Raw genomic sequence first — 26,283 nt, forward strand, 5'->3', positions numbered from 1 at the left:
TCACTAGCAGGTTGTGGACCAAGGATGAAGCTATTAATGCAAAACTGACATTAAAAGAAGCTTGTTTAATGTCAGTTTTAAGAGTAACTGCTTTCTCCTTGAAGGAGTTGGTGGTAGGAGCTGGACTCTGCAGATATCTCCAATCACAGCCACAGAATGTACCACACAGTTCGTATTTAATGACTGATGGAAATGAAGTCAAAGAAAACTGTCATGTGTCCATCCACCAACTGGTCTAAAGTGGCTGAAAAAGTTAAGACTCACATCAACCATAATCCTTATATTTAGTCTGTCCAATTACTTATGAGCTCTGAAGACGGAGGGATGGGGAATAAAATGGCTGTAATTCCTAAATTCCTAAATCCTTAATGTGACAGGTGTGTTAAAGCCCTTGAATTCAAGCTAAAAGTCAACACTACAACATTTTGACTGTCCATATACTTGTGGACCCAGCTATAATGACAACCCCCGTATGTTTACCTGAATGTTGACAAAAACTCCATGGTAGGTCTCATACAGCTGTTTGTTGACCTTTGTGTGCAGCGGGAACTCAAACGGTATCTCCGTCTTGCCCGCTGGGATCTTTCCCGCCTTTGCCACCTCAATGTTTCTGCTGATCAGCTGAATAGGCTGCAACACACGAAAGGAATGTTCACACAGGAAGACGGCACATATCAGGTTCATACGACATCTCATCACATCAGAGTCACGGCAGGTAAACGCACCATAAACACTGAAATTACTGTTATGTTATCAATATTACTAATATTGTGCCTTCCGGAAAACACAAAGCGCCACATAGAATTTGGCTAAAATAAACACTTTCAAATAACTATATATATATATATATATATATATATATATATATATATATATATATATATATATATATATATATATATATATATATATATATATATATATATATATATATATGCTCTCTTGCTTGCCTCTACTGGTGGTTGGCTCTCACTGCGGTATTGTATCACTTCCTGTTCCGGAGCACAGCGGTGTTTTTCTGTATCTGTTAGCTGTTTAATCTGCGCAGTTAGATTGATCTAGTTATCTAGATTACGATTTGTTTCCCAGTGTAATCTTTACGTGCCTTAACTAAAGCACTCCTTCTGCTGAATCACCTCTAAATTATTTACACATTATTCACTTTGCGTGTTTTTAGGAATCCGCTAGCTTAGCGTAGCTACTAGCTCTTAGCCGATTTAGCATGGCGGCTTCTCCTGTCTCTCCCGCACTTTTCTGCTTTGGGTGTGAAATGTTTAGTTATTCCTCGGCCTCCTTTAGCAGTAACGGTACTTGTAATAAATGTAGCTTATTCGTAGCTTTGGAGGCCAGGCTGGGCGAATTGGAGACTCGGCTCCGCACCGTGGAAAATTCTACAGTTAGCCAGGCCCCTGTAGTCGGTGCGGACCAAGGTAGCTTAGCCGCCGTTAGTTCCCCCCTGGCAGATCCCGAGCAGCCGGGAAAGCAGGCTGACTGGGTGACTGTGAGGAGGAAGCGTAGTTCTAAACAGAAGCCCCGTGTACACCGCCAACCCGTTCACATCTCTAACCGTTTTTCCCCACTCGACGACACATTATTGGTTATTGGCGACTCTGTTTTGAGAAATGTGAAGTTAGCGACACCAGCAACCATAGTCAATTGTCTTCCGGGGGCCAGAGCAGGCGACATTGAAGGAAATTTGAAACTGCTGGCTAAGGCTAAGCGTAAATTTGGTAAGATTGTAATTCACGTCGGCAGTAATGACACCCGGTTACGCCAATCGGAGGGTCACTAAAATTAACATTAAATCGGTGTGTAACTTTGCAAAAACAATGTCGGACTCTGTAGTTTCTCTGGGCCCCTCCCCAATCGGACCGGGAGTGACATGTTTAGCCGCATGTTCTCCTTGAATTGCTGGCTGTCTGAGTGGTGTCCAAAAAATGAGGTGGGCTTCATAGATAATTGGCAAAGCTTCTGGGCATCCATCCCACTTTGGATGGAGCAGCTCTCATTTCTAGAAATCTGGCCAATTTTCTTAAATCCTCCAAACCGTGACTATCCAGGGTTGGGACCAGGAAGCAGAGTTGTAGTCTTACACACCTCTCTGCAGCTTCTCTCCCCCTGCCATCCCCTCATTACCCCATCCCCGTAGAGACGGTGCCTGCTCCCAGACTACCAATAACCAGCAAAAATCTATTAAGCATAAAAATTCAAAAGAAAAAATAATATAGCACCTTCAACTGCACCACAGACTAAAACAGTTAAATGTGGTCTATTAAACATTAGGTCTCTCTCTTCTAAGTCCCTGTTGGTAAATGATATAATAATTGATCAACATATTGATTTACTCTGCCTAACAGAAACCTGGTTACAGCAGGATGAATATGTTAGTTTAAATGAGTCAACACCCCCGAGTCACACTAACTGTCAGAATGCTCGTAGCACGGGCCGGGGCAGAGGATTAGCAGCAATCTTCCATTCCAGCTTATTAATTAATCAAAAACCCAGACAGAGCTTTAATTCATTTGAAAGCTTGTCTCTTAGTCTTGTCCATCCAAATTGGAAGTCCCAAAAACCAGATTTATTTGTTATTATCTATCGTCCACCTGGTCGTTACTGTGAGTTTCTCTGTGAATTTTCAGACCTTTTGTCTGACTTAGTGCTTAGCTCAGATAAGATAATTATAGTGGGCGATTTTAACATCCACACAGATGCTGAGAATGACAGCCTCAACACTGCATTTAATCTATTATTAGACTCTATTGGCTTTGCTCAAAAAGTAAATGAGTCCACCCACCACTTTAATCATATCTTAGATCTTGTTCTGACTTATGGTATGGAAATAGAAGACTTAACAGTATTCCCTGAAAACTCCCTTCTGTCTGATCATTTCTTAATAACATTTACATTTACTCTGATGGACTACCCAGCAGTAGGGAATAAGTTTCATTACACTAGAAGTCTTTCAGAAAGCGCTGTAACTAGGTTTAAGGATATGATTCCTTCTTTATGTTCTCTAATGCCATATAACAACACAGTGCAGAGTAGCTACCTAAACTCTGTAAGGGAGATAGAGTATCTCGTCAATAGTTTTACATCCTCATTGAAGACAACTTTGGATGCTGTAGCTCCTCTGAAAAAGAGAGCTTTAAATCAGAAGTGTCTGACTCGTGGTATAACTCACAAACTCGTAGCTTAAAGCAGATAACCCGTAAGTTGGAGAGGAAATGGCATCTCACTAATTTAGAAGATCTTCACTTAGCCTGGAAAAAGAGTCTGTTGCTCTATAAAAAAAGCCCTCCGTAAAGCTAGGACATCTTTCTACTCATCACTAATTGAAGAAAATAAGAACAACCCCAGGTTTCTTTTCAGCACTGTAGCCAGGCTGACAAAGAGTCAGAGCTCTATTGAGCTGAGTATTCCATTAACTTTAACTAGTAATGACTTCAAGACTTTCTTTGCTAACAAAATTTTAACTATTAGAGAAAAAATTACTCATAACCATCCCAAAGACGTATCGTTATCTTTGGCTGCTTTCAGTGATGCCGGTATTTGGTTAGACTCTTTCTCTCCGATTGTTCTGTCTGAGTTATTTTCATTAGTTACTTCATCCAAACCATCAACATGTTTATTAGACCCCATTCCTACCAGGCTGCTCAAGGAAGCCCTACCATTATTTAATGCTTCGATCTTAAATATGATCAATCTATCTTTGTTAGTTGGCTATGTCCCACAGGCTTTTAAGGTGGCAGTAATTAAACCATTACTTAAAAAGCCATCACTTGACCCAGCTATCTTAGCTAATTATAGGCCAATCTCCAACCTTCCTTTTCTCTCAAAAATTCTTGAAAGGGTAGTTGTAAAACAGCTAACTGATCATCTGCAGAGGAATGGTCTATTTGAAGAGTTTCAGTCAGGTTTTAGAATTCATCATAGTACAGAAACAGCATTAGTGAAGGTTACAAATCTTCTTATGGCCTCGGACAGTGGACTCATCTCTGTGCTTGTTCTGTTAGACCTCAGTGCTGCTTTTGATACTGTTGACCATAAAATTTTATTACAGAGATTAGAGCATGCCATAGGTATTAAAGGCACTGCGCTGCGGTGGTTTGAATCATATTTGTCTAATAGATTACAATTTGTTCATGTAAATGGGGAATCTTCTTCACAGACTAAAGTTAATTATGGAGTTCCACAAGGTTCTGTGCTAGGACCAATTTTATTCACTTTATATATGCTTCCCTTAGGCAGTATTATTAGACGGTATTGCTTAAATTTTCATTGTTACGCAGATGATACCCAGCTTTATCTATCCATGAAGCCAGAGGACACACACCAATTAGCTAAACTGCAGGATTGTCTTACAGACAAAGACATGGATGACCTCTAATTTCCTGCTTTTAAACTCAGATAAAACTGAAGTTATTGTACTTGGCCCCACAAATCTTAGAAACATGGTGTCTAACCAGATCCTTACTCTGGATGGCATTACCCTGACCTCTAGTAATACTGTGAGAAATCTTGGAGTCATTTTTGATCAGGATATGTCATTCAAAGCGCATATTAAACAAATATGTAGGACTGCTTTTTTGCATTTACGCAATATCTCTAAAATCAGAAAGGTCTTGTCTCAGAGTGATGCTGAAAAACTAATTCATGCATTTATTTCCTCTAGGCTGGACTATTGTAATTCATTATTATCAGGTTGTCCTAAAAGTTCCCTAAAAAGCCTTCAGTTAATTCAAAATGCTGCAGCTAGAGTACTGACGGGGACTAGAAGGAGAGAGCATATCTCACCCATATTGGCCTCTCTTCATTGGCTTCCTGTTAATTCTAGAATAGAATTTAAAATTCTTCTTCTTACTTATAAGGTTTTGAATAATCAGGTCCCATCTTATCTTAGGGACCTCGTAGTACCATATCACCCCAATAGAGCGCTTCGCTCTCAGACTGCAGGCTTACTTGTAGTTCCTAGGGTTTGTAAGAGTAGAATGGGAGGCAGAGCCTTCAGCTTTCAGGCTCCTCTCCTGTGGAACCAGCTCCCAATTCAGATCAGGGAGACAGACACCCTCTCTACTTTTAATATTGGGCTTAAAACTTTCCTTTTTGCTAAAGCTTATAGTTAGGGCTGGATCAGGTGACCCTGAACCATCCCTTAGTTATGCTGCTATAGACGTAGACTGCTGGGGGGTTCCCATGATGCACTGTTTCTTTCTCTTTTTGCTCTGTATGCACCACTCTGCATTTAATCATTAGTGATCGATCTCTGCTCCCCTCCACAGCATGTCTTTTTCCTGGTTCTCTCCCTCAGCCCCAACCAGTCCCAGCAGAAGACTGCCCCTCCCTGAGCCTGGTTCTGCTGGAGGTTTCTTCCTGTTAAAAGGGAGTTTTTCCTTCCCACTGTAGCCAAGTGCTTGCTCACAGGGGGTCGTTTTGACCGTTGGGGTTTTACATAATTATTGTATGGCCTTGCCTTACAATATAAAGCGCCTTGGGGCAACTGTTTGTTGTGATTTGGCGCTATATAAAAAAATTGATTGATATATATATATATAGTCATGAATGTCATATATGTCATGAACCATTTGTCCTATTCTCATCAGATTCTTCATAAGAAGCAAGCCTCATTTATTTTTCATTTTAGTTTGTATCTGGCCACCAGGTGGCAGCCTACAGCCAGAATGGCTTGCCATACTGCACTCAAACTTACAGAGGCCCCTTTACCCTGTTATGGGAGCAAATTCTGCAAGTTTCATGAAAATCGGAGGAAGTTGCCAGTTTACCATATCTGGACTCTTCGTGAAGTGGTCCAACAAAAATGGTGCAAAAAGGGTCAATACCAAAACCAGCCACAAAAAACCCTCTACCACTGAAACTAGAGATGCTGAGTGACAATATGAGCCATATTTCATCACTTTTGACTTAAGGCACATGGGGAAATCACATTGCAAAAAAGTGGTAATTTCACATTTTGGCAACAAAAAGCGCCCCCTGTACTTGTGCGCCCAAAGTCAGTTGCCAAAATGTTCATCAAAATCAAAGTAAGAGGTACTAATCTATCATCAAATGCATAAAAGATCTTGGCAGATGAAGGGCGCAGGCCACACCACCCCTGTGAAAATGTGCAGAATGACACAAAAAAAAAAAAAAAAAAAAAAAAAAAAAAACGATTTGCAGTGCCACCTGTGGGCTACGCCCTGAGTTAGCCACCAAACTTTTCACATTTTTGGACAGTCCATACCTGACAGACTAACAGTGATGAAAAAGAAAGAATTTGGCTCACTCAGGGCACTTGGAAATATGAGCATTCAAAAATCTAAATTTTATGATTTTGCCATTTTGACCCCAAATTTCCAGGACCCCATAAAACAGTGGACCTTATCAAGGATACAAAATGTGATTTCTGTTCCTTACTAATGTATGCCATAAACTAATGTAACTAAAAAATAATGTAACCCATAAAATCTTTTTGGGGACAAATGTGAAGGGGCCATGAATCACACTCTAATAGAAACCTGCCTGACACTTCTAAAAACTGGCTCTTAAAATATAAAAGGAAACAGCTTTTCCAAATAATAAAGTTGCTGCTGAAAGAGCCTTTGTTTTATTTATATAAGCGTAGAAGCAAGTGTGAGTTTGCAGAGATGACAGGTGAGCTGGACCCTCAGGACTTTTAACCAGATGAAAGTCTCCTCTGTAGCTTCAACCTCAAATTGATAGAATTTTTGGAGACACTTCCCTCACATTTTGAAGTGCAGAGATGTTCTCTTCTTCTGTCTGGACTTCACATTTTGGTATATTTAGACTGACAAAGAAGGCCTCTTATAAGCCCATAACGCCAAAGCTTCAGGGGGTGGGGGAGCCTACAGTAGTGTTGAGAATAACAGTAGTGCTACGTGACTAAAAAGATTAATCCAGGTTTTGAGTATATTTCTTATTGTTACATGGGAAACAAGGTACCAGTAGATTCAGTAGATTCTCACAAATCCAACAAGACCAAGCATTCATGATATGCACACTCTTAAGGCTATGAAATTGGGCTATTATTAAAAAAAAGTAGAAAAGGGGGTGTTCACAATAATAGTAGTGTGGCATTCAGTCAGTGAGTTTGTCAATTTTGTGGAACAAACAGGTGTGAATCAGGTGTCCCCTATTTAAGGATGAAGCCAGCACCTCATGAACATGCTTTTCTCTTTGAAAGCCTGAGGAAAATGGGACGTTCAAGACATTGTTCAGAAGAACAGCGTAGTTTGATTAAAAAGTTGATTGGAGAGGGGAAAACTTATATGCAGGTGCAAAAAATTATAGGCTGTTCATCTACAATGATCTCCAATGCTTTAAAATGGACAAAAAAAAAAAAAAAAAAAACAGAGACGCGTGGAAGAAAACAGAAAACAACCATCAAAATGGATAGAAGAATAACCAGAATGGCAAAGGCTCACCCACTGATCAGCTCCAGGATGATCAAAGACAGTCTGGAGTTACCTGTAAGTGCTGTGACAGTTAGAAGACGCCTGTGTGAAGCTAATTTATTTGCAAGAATCCTCCGCAAAGTCCCTCTGTTAAATAAAAGACATGTGCAGAAGAGGTTACAATTTGCCAAAGAACACATCAACTGGCCTAAAGAGAAATGGATGAATATTTTCAATCAATGAATCAATCAATTTTATTTATATAGCACCAAATCACAACAAACAGTTGCCCCAAGGCGCTTTATATTGTAAGGCAAGGCCATACAATAATTACGTAAAAACCCCAACGGTCAAAACGACCCCCTGTGAGCAAGCACTTGGCGACAGTGGGAAGGAAAAACTCCCTTTTAACAGGAAGAAACCTCCAGCAGAACCAGGCTCAGGGAGGGGCAGTCTTCTGCTGGGACTGGTTGGGGCTGAGGGAGAGAACCAGGAAAAAGACATGCTGTGGAGGGGAGCAGAGATCAATCACTAATGATTAAATGCAGAGTGGTGCATACAGAGCAAAAAGAGAAAGAAACACTCAGTGCATCATGGGAACCCCCCAGCAGTCTAAGTCTATAGCAGCATAACTAAGGGATGGTTCAGGGTCACCTGATCCAGCCCTAACTATAAGCTTTAGCAAAAAGGAAAGTTTTAAGCCTAATCTTAAAAGTAGAGAGGGTGTCTGTCTCCCTGATCCGAATTGGGAGCTGGTTCCACAGGAGAGGAGCCTGAAAGCTGAAGGCTCTGCCTCCCATTCTACTCTTACAAACCCTAGGAACTACAAGTAAGCCTGCAGTCTGAGAGCGAAGCGCTCTATTGGGGTGATATGGTACTATGAGGTCCCTAAGATAAGATGGGACCTGATTATTAAAAACCTTATAAGTAAGAAGAAGAATTTTAAATTCTATTCTAGAATTAACAGGAAGCCAATGAAGAGAGGCCAATACGGGTGAGATATGCTCTCTCCTTCTAGTCCCCGTTAGAACTCTAGCTGCAGCATTTTGAATTAACTGAAGGCTTTTCAGGGAACTTTTAGGACAACCTGATAATAATGAATTACAATAGTCCAGTCTAGAGGAAATAAATGCATGAATTAGTTTTTCAGCATCACTCTGAGACAAGACCTTTCTAATTTTAGAGATATTGCATAAATGCAAAAAGCAGTCCTACATATTTGTTTAATATGGGCTTTGAATAACATATCCTGATAAAAATGACTCCAAGATTTTCTCACAGTATTACTAGAGGTCAGGGTAATGCCATCCAGAGTAAGGATCTGGTTAGACACCATGTTTCTAAGATTTGTGGGGCCAAGTACAATAACTTCAGTTTTATCTGAGTTTAAAAGCAGGAAATTAGAGGTCATCCATGTCTTTATGTCTGTAAGACAATCCTGCAGTTTAGCTAATTGGTGTGTGTCCTCTGGCTTCATGGATAGATAAAGCTGGGTATCATCTGCGTAACAATGAAAATTTAAGCAATGCCGTCTAATAATACTGCCTAAGGGAAGCATGTATAAAGTGAATAAAATTGGTCCTAGCACAGAACCTTGTGGAATTCCATAATTAACCTTAGTCTGTGAAGAAGATTCCCCATTTACATGAACAAATTGTACTCTATTAGACAAATATGATTCAAACCACCGCAGCGCAGTGCCTTTAATACCTATGGCATGCTCTAATCTCTGTAATAAAATTTTATGGTCAACAGTATCAAAAGCAGCACTGAGGTCTAACAGAACAAGCACAGAGATGAGTCCACTGTCCGAGGCCATAAGAAGATCATTTGTAACCTTCACTAATGCTGTTTCTGTACTATGATGAATTCTAAAACCTGACTGAAACTCTTCAAATAGACCATTCCTCTGCAGATGATCAGTTAGCTGTTTTACAACTACCCTTTCAAGAATTTTTGAGAGAAAAGGAAGGTTGGAGATTTGCCTATAATTAGCTAAGATAGCTGGGTCAAGTGATGGCTTTTTAAGTAATGGTTTAATTACTGCCACCTTAAAAGCCTGTGGTGCATAGCCAACTAACAAAGATAGATTGATCATATTTAAGATCGAAGCATTAAATAATGGTAGGGCTTCCTTGAGCAGCCTGGTAGGAATGGGGTCTAATAAACATGTTGATGGTTTGGAAGAAGTAACTAATGAAAATAACTCAGACAGAACAATCGGAGAGAAAGAGTCTAACCAAATACAGGCATCACTGAAAGCAGCCAAAGATAACGATACGTCTTGGGATGGTTATGAGTAATTTTTTCTCTAATAGTTAAAATTTTGTTAGCAAAGAAAGTCATGAAGTCATTACTAGTTAAAGTTAATGGAATACTCAGCTCAATAGAGCTCTGACTCTTTGTCAGCCTGGCTACAGGCTGATGAGAGTAAAATTGTTCTTTTGGGTCCAAGGGCTGCAGACAGTTTGTGAGACGACCCCCAAACTCTGAACTCAAGCCACAGTTCACAGTGAAGACAGTGAAGCATGGTGGTGCAAGCATCATGATATGGGCATGTTTCTCCTACTATGGTGTTGGGCCTATATATCGCATACCAGGTATCATGGATCAGTTTGGATATGTCAAAATACTTGAAGAGGTCATGTTGCCTTATGCTGAAGAGGACATGCCCTTCAAATGGGTGTTTCAACAAGACAATGACCCCAAGCACACTAGTAAACGAGCAAAATCTTGGTTCCAAACCAACAAAATTAATGCCTCGCAGATGTGAAGAAATCATGAAAAACTGTGGTTATACAACTAAATACTAGTTTAGTGATTCACAGGATTGGTAAAAAAGCAGTTTGAACATAATAGTTTTGAGTGTCAACAGCAGATGCTACTATTATTATGAACACCCCCTTTTCTACTTTTTTTTACTAATAACCCAATTTCATAGCCTTAAGAGTGTGCATATCATGAATGCTTGGTCTTGTTGGATTTGTGAGAATCTACTGAATCTACTGGTACCTTGTTTCCCATGTAACAATAAGAAATATACTCAAAACCTGGATTAATCTTTTTAGTCACGTAGCACTACTATTATTCTGAACACTACTGTATGTATCTCTTGAACCCCCGGCTTTTTAAGGTGATTTTTCCATCCCATTACACTGAGAAAAAAAATCCTGCTATGCATATGTATAATGACAATAAAGGTTCTATTCTATTGTATTTAGATAATGTCAGAAATGAAATCATGACTCGATCTGTTGCTGGCTGTGTGAGCACTGGGTTCACCTTGACAGAGTTGTAAAAAGCCTCAAAGACACCAACACTCTTGGAACTCAGCTGTAGGTTAACCAGCCCCTCCATGGTCAGAGAGATGCCATGATGCTGCAGCACCTCCTTACACACCAACACAATGACACCAGCCACCACCTCCTACACAAAGAAAGGAGAGAAAAAAAAAAGTTCTGCCTGAATTCTGTGACATCGTGGAGCAGACACCTGAGGTAACAAAGCACTAAGCAGCTCTGGCACTGAAATCACACACTTCAATCTCATCACCTCCAACACTGTTGTGTGATGTTTTGTCTTCAACTAGCTTTTTATTTTTATTTTACAATGATAACAATGATTTTGCCTTCTTCCTGGTGTCCCTGCTGAGTGCTAACTGGTTCTTCTTTTTAACTTCTTACCTTAAAGCAGCAACATCTGACACCTAATTTCTTGCACACTGACAAACACATTTCTGGCCACTGCCAAGTCACAGATCGTTTAGTGAGCACTAAATTACAGCCACCGTGACAAAAGATGTTAAAAATAACTAAAAACCCCCGTGGAGGTGCATTCGAGCTCGTCACAGTGAATGTGCTGCTCTGAAAATGTTTGCCAGCTGTGCCAAGTTTAGTTTTGGGTTCCTCTGACTACAGACATGCTGCTGACCGGTGAGAGAAAAAGTTTTTGATTGAAACTTTTTTGGTGATGGACTGATTGTGCGGTAAAGCAGCACAACACGAGCATCAAAAGGTGCAAAGTCCTCTAGGGGAGTCCGCAATAGAGCCCGACCGATATGGATTTTTGAGGCCGATGCCGATAATGATATTTGGATGAAAAAAAATGCTGATAACCGATATATCGGCTGATTTGCTGATAGCCGACAAATCAGCCGATATTATTATTATTTTTTTTTTTTAAATCAATCAATCAATTTTCAATCAATTTTATTTATATAGCGCCAAATCACAACAAACAGTTGCTCCAAGGCGCTTTATATTGTAAGGCAATGCCATACAATAATTATGTAAAAACCCCAAAGGTCAAAACGACCCCCTGTGAGCAAGCACTTGGCGACAGTGGGAAGGAAAAACTCCCTTTTAACAGGAAGAAACCTCCAGCAGAACCAGGCTCAGGGAGGGGCAGTCTTCTGCTGGGACTGGTTGGGGCTGAGGGAGAGAACCAGGAAAAAGACATGCTGTGGAGGGGAGCAGAGATCAATCACTAATGATTAAATGCAGAGTGGTGCATACAGAGCAAAAAGAGAAAGAAACACTCAGTGCATTATGGGAACCCCCCAGCAGTCTAAGTCTATAGCAGCATAACTAAGGGATGGTTCAGGGTCACCTAATACCAGCCCTAACTATAAGCTTTAGCAAAAAGGAAAGTTTTAAGCCTAATCTTAAAAGTAGAGAGGGTGTCTGTCTCCCTGATCCGAATTGGGAGCTGGTTCCACAGGAGAGGAGCCTGAAAGCTGAAGGCTCTACCTCCCATTCTACTCTTACAAACCCTAGGAACTACAAGTAAGCCTGCAGTCTGAGAGCGAAGCGCTCTATTGGGGTGATATGGTACTATGAGGTCCCTAAGATAAGAAGGGACCTGATTATTCAAAACCTTATAAGTAAGAAGAAGAATTTTAAATTCTATTCTAGAATTAACAGGAAGACAATGAAGAGAGGCCAATATGGATGAGATATGCTCTCTCCTTCTAGTCCCCGTCAGTACTCTAGCTGCAGCATTTTGAATTAACTGAAGGCTTTTCAGGGAACTTTTAGGACAACCTGATAATAATGAATTACAATAGTCCAGCCTAGAGGAAATAAATGCATGAATTAGTTTTTCAGCATCACTCTGAGACAAGACCTTTCTAATTTTAGAGATATTGCGTAAATGCAAAAAAGCAGTCTTGCATATTTGTTTAATATGCGCTTTGAATGACATATCCTGATCAAAAATGACTCCAAGATTTCTCACAGTATTACTAGAGGTCAGGGTAATGCCATCCAGAGTAAGGATCTGGTTAGACACCATGTTTCTAAGATTTGTGGGGCCAAGTACAATAACTTCAGTTTTATCTGAGTTTAAAAGCAGGAAATTAGAGGTCATCCATGTCTTTATGTCTGTAAGACAATCCTGCAGTTTAGCTAATTGGTGTGTGTCGTCTGGCTTCATGGATAGATAAAGCTGGGTATCATCTGCGTAACAATGAAATTTAAGCAATGCCGTCTAATAATACTGCCTAAGGGAAGCATGTATAAAGTGAATAAAATTGGTCCTAGCACAGAACCTTGTGGAACTCCATAATTAACCTTAGTCTGTGAAGAAGATTCCCCATTTACATGAACAAATTGTAATCTATTAGATAAATATGATTCAAACCACCGCAGCGCAGTGCCTTTAATACCTATGGCATGCTCTAATCTCTGTAATAAAATTTTATGGTCAACAGTATCAAAAGCAGCACTGAGGTCTAACAGAACAAGCACAGAGATGAGTCCACTGTCCGAGGCCATAAGAAGATCATTTGTAACCTTCACTAATGCTGTTTCTGTACTATGATGAATTCTAAAACCTGACTGAAACTCTTCAAATAGACCATTCCTCTGCTGATGATCAGTTAGCTGTTTTACAACTACCCTTTCAAGAATTTTTGAGAGAAAAGGAAGGTTGGAGATTGGCCTATAATTAGCTAAGATAGCTGGGTCAAGTGATGGCTTTTTAAGTAATGGTTTAATTACTGCCACCTTAAAAGCCTGTGGTACATAGCCAACTAATAAAGATAGATTGATCATATTTAAGATCGAAGCATTAAATAATGGTAGGGCTTCCTTGAGCAGCCTGGTAGGAATGGGGTCCAATAGACATGTTGATGGTTTGGATGAAGTAACTAATGAAAATAACTCAGACAGAACAACCTGAGAGAAAGAGTCTAACCAAATACCGGCATCACTGAAAGCAGCCCAAGATAACGATACGTCTTTGGGATGGTTATGAGTAATTTTTTCTCCAATAGTTAAAATTTTATTAGCAAAGAAAGTCATGAAGTCATTACTAGTTAAAGTTAAAGGAATACTCGGCTCAATAGAGCTCTGACTCTTTGTCAGCCTGGCTACAGTGCTGAAAAGAAACCTGGGGTTGTTCTTATTTTCTTCAATTAGTGATGAGTACTAAGATGTCCTAGCTTCACAGAGGGCTTTTTTATAGAGCAACAGACTCTTTTTCCAGGCTAAGTGAAGATCTTCTAAATTAGTGAGACGCCATTTCCTCTCCAACTTACGGGTTATCTGCTTTAAGCTGCGAGTTTGTGAGTTATAGGCTCTTGCTTGCCTCTACTGGTGGTTGGCTCTCACTGCGGTATTGTATCACTTCCTGTTCCGGAGCACAGCGGTGTTTTTCTGTATCTGTTAGCTGTTTAATCTGCGCAGTTAGATTGATCTAGTTATCTAGATTACGATTTGTTTCCCAGTGTAATCTTTACGTGCCTTAACTAAAGCACTCCTTCTGCTGAATCACCTCTAAATTATTTACACATTATTCACTTTGCGTGTTTTTAGGAATCCGCTAGCTTAGCGTAGCTACTAGCTCTTAGCCGATTTAGCATGGCGGCTTCTGTCTCTCCCGCACTTTTCTGCTCTGGGTGTGAAATGTTTAGTTATTCCTCGGCCTCCTTTAGCAGTTACGGTACTTGTAATAAGTGTAGCTTATTCGTAGCTTTGGAGGCCAGGCTGGGTGAATTGGAGACTCGGCTCCGCACCGTGGAAAATTCTACAGCTAGCCAGGCCCCTGTAGTCGGTGCGGACCAAGGTAGCTTAGCCGCCGTTAGTTACCCCCTGGCAGATCCCGAGCAGCCGGGAAAGCAGGCTGACTGGGTGACTGTGAGGAGGAAGCGTAGCCCTAAACAGAAGCCCCGTGTAAACCGCCAACCCGTTCACATCTCTAACCGTTTTTTCCCCACTCGACGACACACCCGCCGAGGATCAAACTCTGGTTATTGACGACTCTGTTTTGCGAAATGTGAAGTTAGCGACACCAGCAACCATAGTCAATTGTCTTCCGGGGGCCAGAGCAGGCGACATTGAAGGAAATTTGAAACTGCTGGCTAAGGCTAAGCGTAAATTTGGTAAGATTGTAATTCACGTCGGCAGTAATGACACCCGGTTACGCCAATCGGAGGTCACTAAAATTAACACTAAATCGGTGTGTAACTTTGCAAAAACAATGTCGGACTCTGTAGTTTTCTCTGGGCCCCTCCCCAATCAGACCGGGAGTGACATGTTTAGCCGCATGTTCTCCTTGAATTGCTGGCTGTCTGAGTGGTGTCCAAAAAATGAGGTGGGCTTCATAGATAATTGGCAAAGCTTCTGGGGAAAACCTGGTCTTGTTAGGAGAGACGGCATCCATCCCACTTTGGATGGAGCAGCTCTCATTTCTAGAAATCTGGCCAATTTTCTTAAATCCTCCAAACCGTGACTATCCAGGGTTGGGACCAGGAAGCAGAGTTGTAGTCTTACACACCTCTCTGCAGCTTCTCTCCCCCTGCCATCCCCTCATTACCCCATCCCCGTAGAGACGGTGCCTGCTCCCAGACTACCAATAACCAGCAAAAATCTGTTAAGCATAAAAATTCAAAAAGAAAAAATAATATAGCACCTTCAACTGCACCACAGACTAAAACAGTTAAATGTGGTCTATTAAACATTAGGTCTCTCTCTTCTAAGTCCCTGTTGGTAAATGATATAATAATTGATCAACATATTGATTTATTCTGCCTTACAGAAACCTGGTTACAGCAGGATGAATATGTTAGTTTAAATGAGTCAACACCCCCGAGTCACACTAACTGCCAGAACGCTCGTAGCATGGGCCGAGGCGGAGGATTAGCAGCAATCTTCCATTCCAGGTTATTAATTAATCAAAAACCCAGACAGAGCTTTAATTCATTTGAAAGCTTGACTCTTAGTCTTGTCCATCCAAATTGGAAGTCCCAAAAACCAGTTTTATTTGTTATTATCTATCGTCCTCCTGGTCATTACTGTGAGTTTCTCTGTGAATTTTCAGAACTTTTGTCTGACTTAGTGCTTAGCTCAGATAAGATAATTATAGTGGGCGATTTTAACATCCACACAGATGCTGAGAATGACAGCCTCAACACTGCATTTAATCTATTATTAGACTCAATTGGCTTTGCTCAAAATGTAAATGAGTCCACCCACCACTTTAATCATATCTTAGATCTTGTTCTGACTTATGGTATGGAAATAGAAGACTTAACAGTATTCCCTGAAAACTCCCTTCTGTCTGATCATTTCTTAATAACATTTACATTTACTCTGATGGACTACCCAGCAGTGGGGAATAAGTTTCATTACACTAGAAGTCTTTCAGAAAGCGCTGTAACTAGGTTTAAGGATATGTTTCCTTCTTTATGTTCCCTAATGCCATATACCAACACAGTGCAGAGTAGCTACCTAAACTCTGTAAGTGAGATAGAGTATCTCGTCAATAGTTTTACATCCTCATTGAAGACAACTTTGGATGCTGTAGCTCCTCTAAAAAAGAGTCCGACATTGTTTTTGCAAAGTTACACACCGATTCAATGTTAATTTTATTGACCTCCGATTGGCGTAACCGGGTGTCATTACTGCCGACGTGAATTACAATCTTACCAAATTTACGCTTAGCCTTAGCCAGCAGTTTCAAATTTCCTTCAATGTCGCCTTGCTCTGGCCCCCAGAAGACAACTGACTATGGTTGCTGGCGTCGCTAACTTCACATTTCTCAAAACAGAGTCGCCAATAACCAGAGTTTGTTCCTCGGCGGGTGTGTCACCGAGTGGGGAAAAACGGTTAGAAATGTGAACAGGTTGGCGGTGTACACAAGGCTTCTGTTTAGGGCTACGCTTCCTCCTCACAGTCACCCAGTCGGCCTGCTTTCCCGGCTGCTCGGGATCTGCCAGAGGGAAACTAACGGCGGCTAAGCTACCTTGGTCCGCACCGACTACAGGGGCCTGGCTAGCTGTAGAATTTTCCACGGTGCGGAGCCGAGTCTCCAATTCGCCCAGCCTGGCCTCCAAAGCTACGAATAAGCTACACTTATTACAAGTACCATTACTACTAAAGGAGGCCGAGGAATAACTAAACATTTCACACCCAGAGCAGAAAAGTGCGGGAGAGACAGGAGAAGCCGCCATGCTAAACCGGCTAAGAGCTAGTAGCTGCGCTAAGCTAGCGGATTCCTAAAAACACGCAAAGTGAATAACGTGTAAATAATTTAGAGGTGATTCAGCAGAGGGAGTGCTTTAGTTAAGGCACGTGAAGATTACACTGTGAAACAAATCGTTATCTAGTTAACTAGATCAATCTAACTGCGCAGATTAAACAGCTAACAGATACAGCAAAACGCCACTGTGCTCCGGAACAGGAAGTGATACAATACCGCAGTGAGAGCCAACCACCAGTAAATGAATAAAATGTTCTTTGTTGGACCCTTAACAAAAAAGGTATGAGCTAAAAGCTGAAGATTTGTCTTCATATTTAGAGCCTGACCGGTATATCGGCCGATAGAAGCCCTTTTCAAAGTACTCACTATCGGCCAAAATTTTACCAATACAACGCCGATAACTTCTCATAAACAGAACAGTTACTGAAATAATGTTTGTGTCGGCAATGTAAAATGTCCAAGCACCATTTATCCAGTAGATGGAGCTCTGACTCCATTCAACTGAGAGCTGCTTACACCCCTGCTTAAATGTGTTCATCACCGGCCCCCGCCGTCACACTGCACTGATCAGCTGACAAAAGCATACAAGTAAGTTTATAAGGATGTTGTTTGTAATAACTTTGCGATTACATTCACCCCACATTTGTCCCGTTTCAGTTCAACTCAGTTTGATTAACTCAGTTTATGTAGTAATGTGTCAAATGTGCTTCATTGCGTCGGTCACGCTTTTTAGTAAGCCCACGTTGTGTAGACCTTATTTCTAGCATGAAAAACTTTCGTTTACTGCTAAGAGGTTGAAACATTCAGATTCACTGGTCATCTGGAAGGGTTATGGGAATTACTGCCGTTCGCCATTAACCCTCTGGGGCTGACGCCGTCGTATACGATGGCTGGGACCAAGCTTTACTAAATTGTAAATAACTTTTTAATGATATGAGATAGAAACGTACTTTTTTGCTGAAAAGTTAACTCGGTGGACTTTTGATCCACCGTCGGCCATCTTGGTACTCCTAATAGAAGATGTGTGATGACGTGCGCAATGTGAGTGTCAAATTGGAATTGGTTCTCCATCACATGGTTTTCCAAAATCCAATCTTAGGGTAGATTTACCTCATGTGATATGGCAAAGATCATTTTCAGGAGTGATATCTTATAGGTTGACCCATTTGAGTAGCCCCCTAACTGCTCCAATTGCATTTTTTGAACTTGAAAATTCTTCTCTGTTATAAAGTTAATCAATATGAGGACAAAGCTTCAGCTTTTAGCTCATACCTTATTTGTTAAGGGTCCAAAAAGAACATTCTATTAATTAAAAAAAAAAAAATAATAATAATAATAATAATATCGGCTGATTTATCAGCTATCAGCAAATCAGCCGATTTATTGATTATTGGCATTTTTTTTCATCCAAATATCATTATCGGCATCGGACTCAAAAAATCCATATCAGTCGGACTCTACTTATATTGATTAACTTTATAACAGAGAAGAATTTTCAAGTTCAAAAAATGCAATCAAGAATTAAACCTTTGTGAAATTAGCAAATACATATCCTTAAAAACAGTTGTGAAATACATCTGATCTTGTACCTCTTGTTGCTGCAACTTAGATATGGGTTCAGGATAAGGATATAGATCCTTATAAACTTACTTGTATGCTTTTGTCAGCTGATCAGTGCAGTGTGATGGCACACTACGGGGGCCGGTGATGAACACATTTAAGCAGGGGTGTAAGCAGCTCTCAGTTGAATGGACTCAGAGCTCCATCTACTGGACAAACGGTGCAAGGACATTTTACATTGCCGACACAAACATTTCAGTAACTGTTCTGTTTATGAGAAATTATCGGCATTTTATCGTCAAAATTTTGGCCGTTAGTGAGTAATTTGCAAAGGGCTTATATCGGTCAATATATCGGTCGGGCTCTAGTCTGCAAGCATGCCCCCCCACCGAAACCGTTTTTAAACTGGTGCATTTTGGTGCATTCTGGTAGATTCTTGACATACAATTCTTACTTAGAAAAATCAGTGTTCTCCGTTATATCTCAACAAGATATAACCCTAGAAAGTGATTTTTTTTTCCTAAGTAAAAAGTGTATCTTTGACTACAAGAAAAGTTGTATACAGTGATACATAGTACCAGTTTTTATGGTACCACCATTTTCCATTCTGGTGTGGTTACTCATGATTCTTAGTGTGCTTCCATATTGATGGGCAGAAAACATAAAAACAGCCTTGAAGTGCCAGTTATTTCTAAAGTGAGACAATGTTTAGATCATGCATGCCATTGGGGTGTACAAACTATTGGAGATGTAGGCAAGATTTCAAGAAGATTTTTGTCATTCTGACCATCATTACACATCAAGGATTAAGGACGGAATGGCTTTCATGTTCACGAAACTGGCTGTGGTTAGCTCGGATCAACAGAGCTAATTTGAACCCTGGCCCGAGAAAAGGGCATTACAAAATCTCAGAAAAGTGTTTTTGATGGCTAACTGGAATGAGCAAAGAGAACAAAGAATAGAGCCGTTGTCAAAGTATATGTACCTACAACTGTATGTATTGTCCTCTGCATTTAACCATCCTAATTACAGTTAGACACAATACGACCACTAGGGGCAGTAAGCAGCCACAGTTCAGCGTCCGAGGACCAACTGCAGATGTAGAGACGCTGCCTTGGTAAAGCCCCAGTCACACAGCACTGATGAAGGACACCAAAGCCAAAACGAAACAAGAAATCTGGACATACATTGATGATTTTTAGGGACGGTCCATTTGGTCTGCCACACCAGTCCTCATGTGAGCGTGTTGGTGTGTAATTATCAGCACGTGATGAGGGCATGAGCAGCCACCCACACATGTGCATTGTGTGTTCTCCAGCTGAGCTGCAGTACAGCGCACTACGCTGGGCAGCGACCGGACTCCAGGGTATGTCGGGCCGGACCCATGCGCGTATCCTGCCCTGACAAGCATGTCCTGTGAGCGGCGCACCGTAGGACAGACACCGTGTCATGTGGAACATAGCTCACATCAGTGACATTCATATCGCCTGCTGCATGTTCACATGATCTGACGGTCCATTTCACCTGGGACAGCCTGTCAATGTGCACGCTGTGCGCTCACTCCAGCCCATAGCAAAAGCAATATGTTTTTATGCATTTCCATGTGAGGACAGCAAACACACACACACACACACATCATGGTGGACAGTTGTAAGGTCATGACCTTCAAAACACGGTACATGTTCACCAGCTGTGACATCCAGAACCAGAGGTCTCAACAGCGGCTGCTGTTGCCAGCCAGCCATGCCCCCCTGCTCGTTCAGCACCCAGACGAAAGTGTCACTTTCTGTTTCTGTGTTATGTGGTCATTCATTTTAGTTATTTGGCCTGTAATTGTGTATACAGTTATTGTAGTACTTATTTATATACCTGCCCTGGATGTAGTCTCTTTGTTTTTAATGTGACACGTCGTGTGCAATGAGCCATCATTTCCAGCTATCAGTGAGTCCCTGGCCGGTGATCAGCTGGGAGGCGCCTTGCTGTGCTGCGTGCGCTCAGAGGTCCCCATCTGTACATACACAGGGTTCTCTCCAGACAATGGAACAACGGCGCCACACCGTTATACTGTCATCTCATGATATTTTAGTAGGTGACTTGGTGATAATCTAACGGTGTGCAAACCCGCTTTTGCGGGAAATTTCACATAAACAACTTCAGCTCTTTATTTTATCCTGTGTATATCCAGATGACAAAAAACATGACAAAATGCAAGTGTTACATGAAGCCAGATGATCAGAGGACAATCTCGCTGCATTTTTTGTTTCGTCTTGGCGGGACCACAGCCTGTGCGGGGCACAGCGATCGCTGGCACATCTGGGGAGGAGGCACGCCGGCACCGAGGCTCAAAGCTTCGTTTAACGTTGTAGTACATATGCCAGGCCTGTGTGTGGTGCTGTAATGTCCCCAGAAAAACAAACAGAAAAAGACTAACGGTCGTTTTGACCGTTGGGGTTTTACATAATTATTGTATGGCCTTGCCTTACAATATAAAACGCCTTGGGGCAACTGTTTGTTGTGATTTGGCGCTATATAAAAAAAAAAAATAAATAAATACTAGAGCATGCACAGACACGTGCACAGGCCGTGTAAGTGCTAATCAAATTAGCACAAAAGCTACCACTTTTCAACATGACACACAGAGTGAAATAAAGCCTTTTAGGAGAAAAACGGTCCATGCTGATCATCTGAAACAGCTTATTGCGCATTTAAAGCGAAGCAGTGTGTTTGTCTGTTTATAAAAAACACAGTTTTGACTGGGAGAGGCTATTCGCCCAGGAGCCGGCTACTGTCTCTCTCCGCCCGGAGTATGTGGCTCAGCAATCCCCTCAGACTGGGGAAGTCACAGCTCCGTCCCCGGCCACACTGACAAACAGTTTCTGAAAGAAGATCCTCTCGGGGGTTCCAAGATGGCGCGGGTGTAACTGGTCGCACATCTGTGTCTCTCCACTGAAACTGAACAAAAATCCTCATTATTCCCGAAAAAAAAAACAGAAAATACAGGAACGACACGTACTGTGGTATGGCAAGCTTGAGGAAGTCTATGAAAGCAAAAACTTCAATGACATCCAGGCAGCCTAAACTGACGGACTCCAGCCTCCGAGAGAAGTTAGCCCCACAAGCTAACGTTAACATGACGGAGCACACGTCTCCACGCAGCGGACTCAGGAATGAGGGGCCTCCTGCATCCGAGCCTGTGGCTGGGGAAGAGGTGACGAAAGATATGGCGCTGGACAAAATCATGGCTATGCTGGTCGAGCTCAAGGCAGAAATGGTGTCCATCAAAGCTGAACTAGAGACAGAATACAATGCGAGATTTGACCAAATTAACGCGGAGATAAAAGAGCTAAAAGGAGACCTGGGTGGGTGTGATCAGCGTGTAACCGAGACGGAGCAACGTATTTCGGACAACACAGACAGGCTGACTGAGTTGAAAGCTGAGGTGAAATCTCTGCAGGCTGAAAACAATATTATGAAGAGGAAACTTCTGGATCTTGAATCGAGAGGACGCAGGGGGAATCTAATACTTCATGGGATCCCAGAATCTGAGGAAAGGGGAGAGGATACTGAAGATTTTCTCGAGCGCATTATCCCAGAGATTCTGACTGGGCTCCGAGTTACGCCCCCCCCACTTTCACGATAGAGACAGCGCACAGACTGGGGCAAAAAAAGAAGAGAAACAGACCCACCCAGGCCACTGATCATGCATTTCCTGAATCATTGGGACAGGGAACGTGTACTGCAGGCCGCACGGACCAAGAAAGATCTCTTTTACAGAAATGGGAGAGTTTTCTTCACGCCAGACCTGGCAGATGGAGTGTGCCAGCAACACGCAGAATTTCGTCACGTCTGTGAGGAGTTTAAGAGAAGGAACCTCCGATTCGGCTTTGCATTTCCTGCTACTCTTTTGGTAACATTTGAAGGTAAAAAATACTCTCTTAAAACACCGAAGGAAGCAGAGGAATTCGTTAAGAAGATACTGAGTTCAGAGAAGTAGAATGTGACTTTATAACCCAGCAAAGCGCACTCATGGGCTCAGTTTACTGACAAATTTGAAACTTGTGCGTGTTTTTTTTCTATGGATATGGTTACCTATGTAACATTTTTCTTTTTCAACTAAGTTACACTCTATGAGAGACTTAAACTATATTCAATGTTATGCATAAATATATAGTGTTATTATGTTCAGCTCTTAAAGTCTTTCTTTTAAACTAGGGGAGGGGAGGTGATGATCTAGTGGTTAAGGTGTTGGGCTTGAGTCCAGAAGATCATGGGTTCAAATCCCCGCCTGACTGGAAAATCACTAAGGGCCCTTGGGCAAGACCTCTAATCCCCTATTGCTCCCGGTGTGTAGTGAGCGCCTTGTATGGCAGCACCCTGACATCGGGGTGAATGTGAGGCATAATTGTAAAGCGCTTTGAGCATCTGATGCAGATGGAAAAGCGCTATATAAATGCAGTCCATTTAAACTGACTGTCAGTTCAATTTAAGTAAGAGCTCCATGTTAATATCTAGAGACTAACCTAATAATAACTTGTTTCTGATCACTCTACACCAGTTCAAATGCTATACAAATTTGTTTGGGAATATATGAATGAAGTTAAGTGGAAATAGGCTGGAGAGCACAGCAGCTTAGAGAGAGGTTCTGCCAATTTTTTTTACATTTTCACTGAGAACTGCTGAAGGAAGTCTCCCTGGAGGGCCCTTCCTAGGGCAAGGTTTTCCCTCCAACTTTCTTTTTTTCCCTTTCAAACGTTTTTTGATCGGGTTTTGGATTCACAGTTTTTTTTTTGTTTTGTTTTTTTTTTACATGAATCCTTTTTCTTTCTTTTTTCACTATGTTCTACTTATTTACTGTTCCTGTGTTCATGTGTTCTATTTGACTAGAGAGTATCACAATATTGACAGAATAACAAAGGTGAAATTAACACAAGTACATCAATGGCATCTGAAAAAATACATATAGCATCCTTTAATGTCAATGGCTTATTGAGCCCAATCAAAAGGTCAAAAATATTAACGAAAATGAAAAAAAGAAAAGATAGATATCGTATACCTTCAAGAAACTCATCTAAATGAAATAGAACATTCAAAATTAACTAGATTCAGCTATACTAAATTGTACTCCTCCTCATACATGGGTAAACATAAAAGAGTAGTGGCAATTCTGATCTCAAGTCTATTATTTGAACAGAGTTTTATACATAAAGATAAGGAAGGCAGATATATTCTGATTAAAGGGAATATTAATGGAAATTTGATCACTTTGCTAAATGTATATGTGCCACCAGGAAGCGGTATCACTTTCTACACTAATGTTTTAGACTTAATAAGCAACTACTCTGAGGGAATCCTAATATGTGGTGGTGACTTCAACTTACATATTCAACCCTCCTTGGACGTATCAAACTCAAAGGTAACCACAAAAGTAATACATAGTAAATTCCACAAATCAATAAAAAAAAATATTGGGTTAATTGATATTTGGAGGGAAATGAACCCCAATACTCGCCAATATACCCATTTCTCCAATCCACACACAGTCTATACTAGAATAGATTACTTTTTTATTTTTAAAAACGATACAACAAAAATAACAAATGCAACTATACGAACAATAGACCTGAGTGACCATGCCTCAATCTACATTACAATAGAACTGGGAAAAAAAACGAAAAAATACACTTTGGAGGTTTAATACCAGTCTGCTCAATGATCCCTTATTTAAAACAAAAATGACAGAGAATATTAAGACATATTTAAAGGAAAATGATACGGACAAACCACTCCACCCATCCTTTGGGACACAGCAAAAGCGGTGATGAGGGGCCAAATTATTGCCATTGCTGCCACGAAAAAGAAAGACAGAAAAAGCTAAATGAACTGCAGGACAAATTAAAACTGCTGGAGGTTGAACAAGCCAAATATAAAAATCCTCTCTTGCTTCAGGAAATCAAAAAAATCAGAGAAAATTAATGATATATCATCACATGAAATAATGAAGAAAATCCTCTTCACTAAACAGAAATATTATGAAAGTGGGCCTAAATTTTCTAAAACACTAGCCTGGAAACTTCGGAAACAACAATCTTTAAAATAAGAAATAAACAGAATAATGAAATTTTAACTAAACAAGATCAAATACAATCTACTTTCAAAGATTATTACAAAAAACTTTTTTCCAAGATTTCTGCAGGTAAAGAAGATGAAATAAAAACCTTTTTGGGTGGTCTCAATTTACCCTCCATGTCTAAGGAACAGAATAAAAAGTTAGGAGCGGAAATAACGATATTGGAAATACAAAATGCGATTAAAATGTTAAAGAACAACAAGTCCCCAGGGACTGATGGATTCACTTCAGAGTGGTACAAGGCATTAAAAGAACCACTTATACCACTGCTTTTAACAACATTAAATTGGGCACTCAAAAAAATTCAAATCCCTCCTAGCTGGAAAGAAGCCATCATCTCACTTATACCTAAAGAAGGGAAAGATCTACTAGACTGTGCTTCATATAGGCCAATTTTAGTTTTGAATGTGGACTATCGTATATACACCTCAATTATGTCCAAGAGAATGGAAAGGATACTGCCAAATTTAATTGATAATGACCAAACAGGATTCATTTATAAACGACAGACCCAAGACAATATAAGACAAACCCTGCACATAATGAATCACATTCAAAAACAAAAAAACAAAGCAGTAATAATTAGTTTAGATGCCGAAAATGCATTTAATTCAGTAAGCTGGCCGTACTTATTCCAAGTGTTAAAGACATTTCAAATAGAAGACCAAATAATACAAAATATTGGGGCCCTATCATAGCCCAACCTCAAGAATCAAAATTAATGGCTATTTGACAAACACACTGACTGTGGAACGAGGAGTGAGACAGGGTTGTGCCTGGTCCCCACTTTTATTTGCTTTATACATGGAACCATTAGCCCAATATATTAGACAGACAAATACAATCAAAGGTATAGTAATTAAAAGTATAGAACATAAAATTGCATGTTATGCAGAAGACATCCTACTATTCCTGACCAATCCTGACACGTCTATACCCAATGTAATAGATTTCCTTCATTAAATGGGTAGCCAGGCCCCTGTAGTCGGTGCGGACCAAGGTAGCTTAGCCGGCGTTAGTTCCCCCCTGGCAGACCCCGTGCAGTCGGGAAGGCAGGCTGACTGGGTGACTGTGAGGAGGAAGCGTAGCCCTAAACAGAAGCCCCGTGTACACCGTCAACCTGTTCACATCTCTAACCGTTTTTCCCCACTCGACGATACACTCGCCGAGGATCAAACTCTGGTTATTGGCGACTCTGTTTTGAGAAATGTGAAGTTAGCGACACCAGCAACCATTGTCAATTGTCTTCCGGGGGCCAGAGCAGGCGACATCGAAGGACATTTGAAATTGCTGGCTAAGGCTAAGCGTAAATTTGGTAAGATTGTAATTCACATCGGCAGTAATGACACTCGGTTACGCCAATCGGAGGTCACTAAAATTAACATTGAATCGGTGTGTAACTTTGCAAAAACAATGTCGGACTCTGTTGCTTTCTCTGGGCCCCTCCCCAATCAGACCAGGAGTGACATGTTTAGCCGCATGTTCTCCTTGAATTGCTGGCTGTCTGAGTGGTGTCCAAAAAATGAGGTGGGCTTCATTGATAATTGGCAAAGCTTCTGGGGAAAACCTGGTCTTGTTAGGAGAGACGGCATCCATCCCACTTTAGAGGGAGCAGCTCTCATTTCTAGAAATCTGGCCAATTTTTTGGGATCCTCCAAACTGTGACTGTCTAGCGTTGGGACCAGGAGGCAGAGCTGTGGTCTTATA

At 41.0% G+C, this 26,283-nt stretch overlaps 1 protein-coding gene across 1 annotated transcript in view; it reads right to left on the bottom strand.

Moving 5' to 3' along the window:
• vps26c (VPS26 endosomal protein sorting factor C) overlaps nucleotides 1-26,283 on the bottom strand; it is an 82,717-nt gene that overhangs the window by 38,835 nt on the left and 17,599 nt on the right. Inside the window, 2 exon segments of the mRNA XM_034177492.1 lie at nucleotides 481-630; nucleotides 10,692-10,835. Of these exon segments, the coding sequence (XP_034033383.1) occupies nucleotides 481-630; nucleotides 10,692-10,835 (294 nt within the window).

The sequence above is a fragment of the Thalassophryne amazonica genome, chromosome 9, assembly GCF_902500255.1.
Source record: "Thalassophryne amazonica chromosome 9, fThaAma1.1, whole genome shotgun sequence".
Lineage (NCBI taxonomy): Eukaryota > Metazoa > Chordata > Actinopteri > Batrachoidiformes > Batrachoididae > Thalassophryne > Thalassophryne amazonica.